We start from the raw sequence: 11461 nt of genomic DNA, 5'->3' as shown, positions 1-11461 counted from the left end.
ACCCCCAGGGACGGCGACTCCACCACCTCCCTGGGCAACCCATTCCAGTGCCTGACTGCTCTTTCTGAGAAGAAATGCCTCCTCATTTCCAACCTGGTTCAACCTTCTAGTCCTATTACTAAAACCCACAGGGATGCGGAGCTCACACACTGCGGGAGGCCCGCACAGAAAAGACAGCAGCCTGCAGCCTCAGCCTAGTGACCCAGTAAGGTGCCCGACCGGCTTCATCACCCACGCCCCGCTCGGGGGCAGCCCCGGTGCCGTGCCGGGCAGCCCGGCGCTAGGGCCCGGCGGCGGCAGGCAGCGGGGCCGCCGCTCGCTCCTCCCGCCGGGGCCGCGGCCGGCAGCTGCTCTCGGTGCGCGGCGGGAGCGAGCAGCGCCCTTGCCCGGGGAGGACCCGGGCGCTCCCCGCGCTGTCTGGCGGCCGGTGGCAGGGCCGGGAGCGGCCCGGTCAACCCCCCCCCTACGCCTCGGCTCTCCCCGGTAGGGAAGGGGCTGAGCGAGGCGGGGAGCAGCGCGCCCGGCATCCTCCGCATTGTATGGGCACGGCGCGGAGGCGCGGCCGCGGGGCTCCCCCGAGCCGCCCGCCCCCCGCCGTGCGCTCGCTCCCTCCCTCCCCGCCGCCGCCGCTGTTCGCCGGGAGGCGCCGAGCCGAGGCGTGAGGGATGCTTTTGTGTGCCAGGGGAGCGGCGGCGGCGAGCGGCGGAGCCAGCGACTGCGGGGCAGGTGGCCGCAGCCCTGCCGGCGGGGGATGCTGAATTAGGCGGCCGGAGCCCTTGCGAGCGCGGGGCCCGGCGGGGCTCGGCAGCCCGATGGCGAGCAGCCGCAGCATCGAGCTGGAGCACTTCGAGGAGCGGGACAAGAGGCAGCAGCGCGCCGGGCCCCGCCGCGGCGGCTCGGGCACGGGCTCGGGCTCGGGCGGGGGGCCGCGGGGTAACGGGCTGATCCCCAGCCCCGCGCACAGCGCCCACTGCAGCCTCTACCGGACACGCACCCTGCAGGCGCTGAGCTCGGAGAAGAAAGCCCGCAAAGCCCGCTTCTACCGCAATGGGGACAAGTACTTCAAGGGCTTGGTCTACGCCATCTCCCCCGACCGCTTCCGCTCCTTCGACGCCCTCCTGGCCGAGCTCACCCGCTCCCTGTCGGACAACGTCAACCTGCCCCAGGGTGTCCGCACCATCTACACCATCGACGGCAGCAAGAAGCTCACCAGCCTGGACGAGCTGCTGGAAGGTGAGGGGGCTGTGGCTGGTGGGCCTGCCCTGCTGTGGCGAGGCCCCCTGAGAGGTGGCATGGGGCCCGGTGGGCTGCGGGCATTCAGAGAAGCTGAGGGGGTCCCCTTGGTGAGATTGGGGGGCTGAGGGGGTCCTCTTGGTGAAATTGGTGGGCTGAGGGGGCCCTGAGGCAGGGGCAGGCCTCGTGTCCTCAGTGGGACCCAGGGGCACGCGTGGGGGGCTGGCTGTGGTGGTGGGTAGGCAGCGGGCACGCTTCTCGTCTCCAAGATCCGCAGGGAAGTTCTTGGCTGCCTTGCAGTCATCGCCGTTTGTGGGAGAGAGAAGCGTGTTAATTTAGTTCCCTAGCTGTTACTACGCTGTCACTGATGCCTCACGGTGGCTTAAGCTTTCCCACAGAAAGCCCCTGTGCTGTGAAAAGGGATGTTTATACCCTCCCACTTGCTAAAACAAGCTGGTGTGAAGTCCCATTTTCAAACGTGAGCAGAGTCTGTTCTTAAAGGGAATTAGCTACCTTTTCTGACTTCCAACAGCATTTTAAAGAATCAGATGCTTTTTGGAGTTGGCCCTCGGTGTTTTTTGATAATGGAAGTTAGCTGCAGCGATTACATAGACCTTGCAAGTGTGAATAGAGCAGCACTTGACTACTTTCCAAATGGGGCCAGTAGTGCTACTTCAGAGTGAAACGTACACCTCTTCTTTGTATGCAATGAGAATTACGTGGACAAGGAGCAGATAAGAATTGTTTTTTTGTTTTGTTTTGTTTTTTCCAGCTTAATTTACAGTGTTTGCAAGCCTGTTGTGTGGCTTCCATTTTAATCCACAGCTCCTTTTAAGTTTGAAGCAGTAAAATACTTCAGGTGTATTTGGGGCGCCATATCTGGGAGTGGGACAAGATACCTCAAAGTAGGCGTATAGGTTTGCTTGGCTTCTGCAGGCACATGTACCCAACAAGCCAAGTTTCCAGTAGATACATGCATGTTCTAGCTAAGGCAACTTCTCTTGTGCTCTCTTGTGATATTTTAAAATAGAATTTAAATTCAGCATTATACAAATTATCTTTTAAAATGTGTTGGTCCTGTTGTGCAGACTGTAAGGCCCATAAGCAATTTGCACTTGATGTTTCTCCTCAGGTATCTCATGTATACTGCAGTCTTCCAGCCAGTGGGCCTATATGCCAGGTGTAGCTGATTTGCAGATCTTTAATTTGTTGACGAGCAATGCCAGATGATGCAAAAGGGGAGAGGCTTTGGCATGTGCTTCATCAAGAAGGTCCAACTCAAAAAAAAGAAAAGAAAAGTGCACTTCATGGTGGTGACAATGCCTGAGGACTTTCCCTGTCCCCTGATCCAATATAAGGCAGTTATATATATATATATATAACTATATATATAACTCATATATATAACTATGTATATAACAGTTATATATATATATATAACTATATATATAACTCTCTCTCTCTATATATATAACTATATATATGTATAAGGCAGTCAATACAGAGAAAACATGAAATGATTGCAGAGTAAGATACTGACTCTGTGGTGGTAAAATAAATGTGAAATCAACCAGAAAACTATTCCATGATTCCAGTGGTTTTAGAAAGAAGAAAAACCAGCTTTAGGAAGAAGCTGGTGTGAGGATGGTAGGAAAATGAGATGAAGTAAAACTTGAATAAACTAATGATAACTTGGGGCAACTTATAAAATGTTGCAGAAGGAATGCTTCTTAAGTTTTTGTGGCTTTAAAAAAAAAAAGGCAGTGACTTGCTAGACAGATGTGTAAATGCAGTTTATAGTCTCACAACTCTATTTAAGTTAATAACTGAAAGCAGAAACTGACTTCCTGTCTCTCAAATACATTGAAAGAGTGACCTTTGTCATTGTTTTTCACTGGAAGAATAAAGCAAAGCAAATGTCACAACTGAAATGCCACTTACATGCTTTCTGTGTAAAATAAAAGGGAAAAAAAGAGTCCTAATTACTTAGTCATCTATCCATGACCAACATAACTCTCAGGAATCTTAAGAAAATCCTGTAGCATTATAATTGGATTAGTATGTGCTCCGATTATCATCCCAAAAAACTTTACCAGTGTAAGTCTAATCGCCAAATACAGTGATGGGAAGAAAGCAAACAAACAGGGAATCCATCATTCCTTGAAATTCTCTGAATTCTTTGCCAGCTGTTTTTTGTTCTTGAGATCCTGGAAGAGGGTGAGTTGTTTGTTTGTTTCTTCCTTGCTTGCTTCTTCTTTTTTACAGTTCACTTTTTTGCAGCACATCAAGCTTGAATGTTTGCTCTTTAACAAGTAATTGAAGATTGGTAATATGCAAACTCTTGAACTGCAATACCAGAAACAGTTTTGAATGGTGTTTTGTTGTATTGCTTTTTAATTTTCAGAAAGAAAGGGAATGTTAAAGTGTTGTTACACATGCCAGCTACAGGCTGAACACCAGACCAAACATGGCTACTTGACACAATGCCTAATTATCTGGCTAGTTTGCTTATAAATCATTAGTGCTACTGCAAGGGTACATGGAATCACAGCAGTTCAGGTTTATTGATGGTAGCTCTTTGAAGAGAGCAAAAGGTGAGGCCTTGGCCACCCTTACCAAGCCAACAAGATCAGTATTAAACTTCCCCAACTTGAGCCTACATGTGTGCTTGGCCACTGATGTGCCTCTGCAGGCAGCTCTTTAAGGTCTGTTAGCTGTTTATCAGGTTAGTGTCTGTCTCAGATACAAAAGTTGGCAGTATCAGATTCTATATTGTAATAGTCCAGACTGGCTGAATTGAGTCACTGATGCGTGTTTTTGGGGATTTGGGTGTATTTGGCAGTCTGTTTTACTGTTTACCATTCTAAAAGGAAAAATATCTAATGCACAGATGTATTGTAGATTTCAAATATTACAGATTGAGTCACAGTAATAAATGTGATCTGGTCATATTTTTATTGAAAACTAACAAGCTTCATTTTAATCATACTGCTTTTCTTAACTGGATCTAACAGGCAAAAAAAAAACATGTTCTGTTGGTCCAGTCTTAGGCAAATTTCATTTATGTTTCTAGCCCCTTGTACATCAATGAACATTATGGATCATGTGTTTGACATCTTTCTATTGCTTTCTTAGAATGGGATGAGTGAAGAACTTCAGTGTTGGCTTCTGATGCTCTTTCTGATTCAGAGAGGGGATGGGGTTTGGGAATATTATGAATGTCTTCTAGTTTTGTTATGCAACTCCACTGTCTGACATTGCATACTTCACTTTTGGGTAGTAGTTTGCTTGCACAATTTTATGTCTTCGATAACAGTAATGGAATAATAGTTCATTTCTATTCTATACCAAAATCAGCTAATTAAGTATTTGTCTAAATCCTTCTGTTTTCTTTAAAAATGTAAGCTGTCTAAAACATAACACAGTGGTAGTAGAAAGAACTGTGCAGTTCTTCAGTGCTGAAGTTTCTGTTTTACATTGATAGCAGTCGTGCCCTGTCTTGCTGTCCTATGGTTTGATTGTCTTGAGGTGAAAAACGTGGAGTCTCCTGGTTGTTAAGATCTGCTGCAAAGCTGGGAGGTTTTGTTGGGTTTTGGGAGAGGAACGCAACCATAGATTCCTTTCTGGAAAAGAAAAGTCACGATTTGTTATGTGATAGGGACTTTTTCTAGTTCCTTAGGAAGGAAGCACTGCTAAAGAGTGTTTGTTTCTTCACAATGCTTAATTGATACAGTCCTTCTGAAATGTTGGTAGTTTTGTCTGCACAGCTGGAGTCAGCATGCACCTGTAAGAAAGTCTTTGGGGAGAGATGGAAAAAGTTTAAGAGCAAGGCAGTCCTTATACGTGGCTAGGATGTGCAGCATGGGGCAGGAGCTGCCTTAAGGAAATGGGCTCTGCCCCAGGGTCAAAGAATGTTTTGAAACCAACCATGGAACAATCCAAGTACCTTCTGCCTGAGATCATTATCATTTCACTGTATATTACATAAAATGCAATATGTAGTAACAAATTGTTACATAAAAATTAAAAATCCTATGTAAGTACCTGAGATTCTATTCAGTACACTGTTATATTAGGTAAAGAATATATTTCCTCTTGTCAGGGCAAGCAGATGGTAACAGCAATTAGGCAGTTTGTAATTTTGCTTGTTGCAAAAGATATGATTGCCTTCCTGTGCTAAAGACAAAAGCTATGACACTTTAAACAAAGGCAGAAAAACTGTAGCAGGTTTAACAAAGAAGGGTAAAAAGGAAGGATAAAAGGATTAAAAAAATTAAAGCGTTCATGTTTCAGACTATATGTTCAAAGCACTGTAGTTCCCTAGTCCTGGAGCAATGGGGTGTGGATGTGAAATATTGATGTAATTGTTGCATCCAAACAAAATCAAATAGTCCCACCACTGTGCATATCCTAGTTTCAGGGAGGGGAGAAGTGTAACCTACCTGAGAAGAGTTGCTTACTGTAGAGGAAGCACATGATATTAGGGTTGGTACCAAGTGCCCTTAACTGTCTTCTGACATCTTTTCAGAAAGCTTGAGGTGAGGGGTTGGACCAGAGGTCCCTTCCAACCTCAACCGCTCTGTGATTCAGAGGAAGCTTGTAGGAAGCTGTCATCTGAACCTCTTGACTAACTAAAGTCAAAAGAGAACTAGGAGCAGCTAGTCATCTGCTACAATTCTTGCCATCATCCCAGGTTTTAAACGGTTCATGGGGAACGTAAATGCTCTAGATGAGGAATGCTGGTGACCCATACAGGATTAATGGAGGTGACATGAAAGTAAAGGGATTGTAAGAGGTTGATGAGGAAGGAAGTCCTTTGAGAGAAAGGAAGCAAAGAAAGATCTAAATAAAGTCTAATCCTTCATAAAAGGGAAGGTTTTATTTTTAGATCAGGCCTTTTATACATGCCATAAATACATTATTCTGGAAACCTGCTCAGGTTTGTGTCACAGAATACAAAAAGGGTGCTCTGCTGTGATCCTTAAGTTGCAAAGTTAGTTGTCCTAATAACTGTTGCATTATACTGAACAAGCAACTTTTGGCACTCTTGAAATTAATGAGCTCCACCAAAAGATGATGAGGGATGGTTATATGAAGAGTACTCAGAAACCTGCCCTGTCCTATGTGCTCCAAAATGGAACATGTTTTAAAAACATGAAGAACAATGCTGTTTTTTTGTTTTGTTTTGTTTTTGTAGAGATATTTTTACCTGTCAGCTATACCATTTTCTGTTCTGCAGTGTGTCATTTAACACAATCCTTTATGTGATTCTCAGAAGACAATAGTTCTTGTTCACACCTTGCAAAATGCTAACCAGAAAATCTTGTTCTTCCTTACAATCCCCACTAAATGGTGTATGCACTTTTTTGTTTTGTTAGTCTAATGCTAAAGAAAATGAAATATCTGCAAGTCATTCATTAGCAGACGCTGTTTTTAAAGACAGTATGTCTGAATGTTTCTAGGCTATATTTTAAAATGTCTTGAAGTTGGCTTCAACTCATAAAACTTGTGCCATGAAGAACCTCAAGCTGTAAGGCAGCTGTGTTTCCTCAAAACTGTACATTTTTTGTAAGTGATGTACACTTGTGATCCAAAAAAGACGAGATACATCTCTCTTTTTCTATCCATACCTAAAATTGCATGGCTGAATTTTGGAGATTTCACTTACACTCTAACTCCTTCATCCCTGCATTTATGTTTTGAAAGGAGCTGGATAACTTTCCTGTGAATAACAGTGTGGAAGAAGCAGATGGCAAAAGAAAACTTTCCTGGACAAGATTTTAAGTAGGCAAAACAGTATTTAGGCAAATAATGGTTTATGGCTGTTTGTCAGTTGGATTGACCAATATAGTCTTGTTTTCTCTTTTAATCCATTTTCTCTGTTAGTCATCTGTCTTTCCTGCGGTGGGGGAATGGTGAATATTATGTTTAGTCTGTCCACTCTGAAACTGGAATCCTTCTACCGTGGACTTAAACATGCTGCACACGTGTCGGTCTTGCTTCTTGAATAGCAGTCCACCTGGTTACTAAAGCAGTGCAGGTAAATTACGAAGAGGCAGGTAGTATTTCCTTGCTCAGAGGTAATATTTCATGTCTATCTATTTTTTTATTTATTTTTTTTTAGTGTTAATAAGATACAGAGTCAGAAGTAAACTTAATCCATTTGTTGATCATATTGTGACTCAAAATGTCAGCAGATGTTATTCCTTTAGAGTTAGCATATGCCCCATTTGAGGAATTTTTGGTGGTAGCAGGATTTCTTCATTGAAGAAGTGACACTTTTAGCTTGCTCGGGGTACTGTCATGAAGCGTTGGATGGGTGGCACATATGCTCTGCTGAAATTATGATGCCAATGTAAAAGGAGGTTTCATGCCTCTGCCAAAACTGCTCTGCAGTCTGCTGTAGAGTGGTTTGGCTGGGTTCAAAGCCCCAGCTGTAACCTGTGTATTTGATTCTTGCCTTTTTTCTTTAAAAAAGAAAAAATACACGTGTATATATTGCTTAATAGATCTTTCTACTTCATTAGTCCATATTTTACATTTTTACCTTCAAACACCTCTTTAATACTGGTGACTAACTTTATAATCTGGTTGAAAAACAAGGGTCCTGACTGTTTCCTGTTAATGTTGTAAGTCAAAGAGGTGCTATTTATTTCAAGTAGTGCAATTGCTACGAGCAGGTGCCAGTTAAGGTTAGTATGCATTAGCTTTAAAATATTTCAAGATGGTTTCAAATGGGAAGTGGGCTTTCAAACCATAAATGTGACTGTATCCAAGTCAGTAATAAAAATATTTGAAATATTGTTTATTCCTGTGTGTGGAGCTAAATCTTGCAGACCTAGAAAGTTGACGTGCAAATTACTTTAAAAGCTACAGTTTGCTCAAAATGCCACTGAAGCTTCAGAAAAGATTGTTTTAGTAATTGAGGTGATACATATTTAGGTTAGAGGCATGAAAGTCTCACTTAAGGCAGTTACTGAAACAGCAAACTCGCTTGTATATATGATTTGAACTGTAAATTTATTTGTTACGTTTTTAACAATGTTTGAAATCAATTTGGTTTAAATAAAACAAACCAAAAATGAACAAAAAAACAGTGCTGTATTTTACAGCTTAACAAATACTGATTTTCTGGGAGCATGTGAAGATTATCTGAAGTGTGTAGTTATACTGAAATTAATTCCAAGCAGATTTAAAATCAGGTCGTATGTTAAAGCAGTAGACAAATACCGTAGGCAACATTACAATTGCAGGTTTCTCTATCTAAAAAATATAATGTGAGACATTTTTACAAATGACGTGGAGCTTCTTGCCAGTAGACATGCAAATACATTTTGTACTTGGAAGGGTGGCTAAAATAACAATTTAATAGCACAATGTTCTAAAATTAATGCTTGTTCATCAAGAGGTGATTTTCTTAGGCTTGCTTTCTGAATATACCGTTCTCTAGGAAAGTTTCCTATAGTGAGCTTTATAGCTGTGATTTAGCTTACCCCTGCCATTTTTTTTTCTTCCTTAAATATTTTATTCTGTTGAATAATCAGTTGGATACTGTGTTAACCCAACAAAATCAATGGTAATTCCTAGAGTGGGCCATTCCTAGAAAATCAGTCTTCGTGCAGCGTGTAACAAGTGGTTTCTTAATTATGTTCTATTTATGGTGGTTTTCTGGCTACTTTGCAAGGTTCTCAGTAGAACTTAGAAACTATGGCTGAGGTCCTGGTTGTGGTGAAATCATTAGAAGATTTTTATTCTACTGAAGTTAGTATCTAAACATCCTTTCTCTTTTAAATTCCAAACAAAGCAAGTCACTCAGTTCATGTGTTTTCCTCTCGCGTGTTCTCTAATCCTGCCATATGTGCCTGCCTTGCAGGTGTAATAGTAAAACTTCTTTTCCATGTAAAAACCTGTGTTACTAATTTTAGTTTTTATGACTGATATAAGAAAGCAAGGATGGAATTTAAAAGACATAACAAATGACAGATTGGTCATTGCAATTCTCAAGTAGTTAGTCTGTTCCCCTATCTGCCAGTTATGGGAAACTGTTTTTGCCAGATATGCTTTTTGAGAAACTAACACAGTTTGTACTTCCTATTGAGGTTTGGTTAAATGCAGCTGAAAGGAGTTATCTGAAATTAATTCTATTAAGGTGTTGCATTATTTTTAATTAAAAGCACTTTCTTTTTTTCTCATCTAAAGAAGGAAACTAAGACACCTGCTTAATGTATAAGAAATAAGAAATCCGTAATAAATGGGTATTGAAGTTCAGATCATCAGGAAATTTCATTTTAAACATGCTTCAGGCAAAGGAACCGGTAGGAACGAGGATGTTTTTACGCTACTATTGTAAATAAATACAGATCTTTTTTAGTCTGTCCTGACTGAAGATCTTATAAAAGAAGAATTTCTGCTTTTCAAAGGAGAGTTGAAATATGATTTGACAGGTTGTAGGTCATGTTCGGTGACAGCATTAGGAAGATACTCTATTAGGATATGTGTGTCTGTAAAAGACAACATTAGAATACGCTGTTGAGGTTCCTCTCTGGTGAATCTAGCAGAGAGTCTCCTTGTTCTCTACCTCTACGAGTTGCGTATAACAGTTTGAGTTGGAGATCCTGTTTCTGAATACTCATCATTTTGTTTTCCAGCATTGTTAATCTAAGCTTCAGCTCTGAGGTTTAAATGTGAATTATCTTGAAAGCATTTCTTGGTTTTGTTTGTTTTGTTTTGTTTTTAGCCTTCAATACATGGTGATTGCTGAGATGAAAGTGCAGAGTGTTATTTTGAATCAGGGTGTTACAGGAAAAGGCTGTTACTGCTTTCCTGTTCTAATAATAACTGCTTATTTGTTGGGTGTTAGGTACCTTGTTTTGTGTTTTTGATTTATTTTTTTTTTGAATGGTGGAGGATATTCATCCTTTTCTAGTTTGAAAGGATTTGTTTCTGAACATTCTCAATGGTGGTGAGCTTTGAGGTATTTTGTGGTACTGATTGCTACACTTTAACTCCTTATGCACTGCTCTACAGTACTTCAGTACTTCAGAGGTTACTCTGACTTAATAGGTGACTTCATGTATTGAAGCTTATTTGAAAACTAATATTGATGCTAGAGGCACTTTCTGTGTTTAGAAAGATATCTTCATGCACAGGATATTCTCATTTCTTTATACATCAGTGAGATGGGGACAATCCAAAGTTGAATACCTAGTATTATATATCTTGAATAAGGTACATAATACTAGGTACATAAGGTACCTTTTTTTTTTTTTTGTATGAGGAAATAATAATTAGCATTCTTAAATATCTTAAAAATCTGCAGGTGCGCACACACAAAAAAAACCAGCAACAAACAAACACAAAACAACCCAAAGCCACTTGCTAGATGTATCCACAAAAAGTTCAGCATATAACATTGGAAAAACATATCCTGAGGGTTCTGTATCACACAAAAAACTAGTCACAGAGAGGAGAATAAAATGATTTCTGAGGCTTTCTTTTATTATTCAATATATACTGTCACTCAGAATCTGGTATCCTGTTCTCAACTTGCATCTTGATTCTACATCAGCAACAGTGAAGAGGCTGTTCCTGTTAAGTGACTTTAAAGTAAAAATAGATGTCTGTAAAAATTAAATCTTGGGACTTAAAGGAAAACAAAGGCATACTGCATCTGTTGTCTGTGTAACTCCGTAGCAGTTATAATGTTAATAAGTCTATTGGCATGAATCAGAACCACCAGCTTCTTTGAGATACTTCTTATTTGGCAGCACCGTGTTTAGAGCTAGACAGCTTCATGGCTCATTAGAAATTATTCTGAAAATAATCAGGAATCTTTTGAATCTTAGCGGTTGTAGGGATGTAGTGCTATTTCACACTAACAGGACAGAATCACACAGAATCACAGAATTTCTAGGTTGGAAGAGACCTCAAGATCATCGAGTCCAACCTCTAACCTAACAAGAACAGTCCCCACTAAACCATATCCCTAAGCTCTACATCTAAACGTCTTTTGAAGACTTCCAGGGATGGTGACTCCACCACCTCCCTGGGCAGCCTGTTCCAATGCTTCACAACCCTTTCAGTAAAGAAATTCTTCCTAACATCTAACCTAAAACTCCCCTGGCGCAACTTTAGCCCGTTCCCCCTTGTCCTGTCACCAGGCACGTGGGAGAACAGGCCAACCCCCACCTCTCTACAGCCTCCTTTAAGGTATCTGTAGAGAGCGATA

The 11461-nt window shown here is 41.7% G+C and overlaps 1 protein-coding gene across 4 annotated transcripts in view; it reads left to right on the top strand.

Moving 5' to 3' along the window:
• Positions 1–328: 328 nt before the first annotated feature.
• DCLK2 (doublecortin like kinase 2) overlaps positions 329–11461 on the top strand; it is an 86119-nt gene continuing 74986 nt past the window's right edge. For all 4 annotated transcript variants that reach the window (XR_005265228.2, XR_005265227.2, XM_038178020.2 and 1 more), the window contains exon 1: positions 329–1233. Coding sequence is in view for 2 of the 4 variants with exons in the window: in XM_038178020.2 (XP_038033948.1) it covers positions 813–1233 (421 nt within the window). In the remaining 2 variants the exon portion in view is untranslated. The remainder of the gene's footprint in view (positions 1234–11461) is intronic.

Source organism: Anas platyrhynchos, chromosome 4 (genome assembly GCF_047663525.1).
Source record: "Anas platyrhynchos isolate ZD024472 breed Pekin duck chromosome 4, IASCAAS_PekinDuck_T2T, whole genome shotgun sequence".
NCBI lineage: Eukaryota > Metazoa > Chordata > Aves > Anseriformes > Anatidae > Anas > Anas platyrhynchos.
The sequence above is the reverse complement of the archived record's forward strand: the minus strand, read 5'-3'. Positions and strand labels throughout refer to the sequence as shown.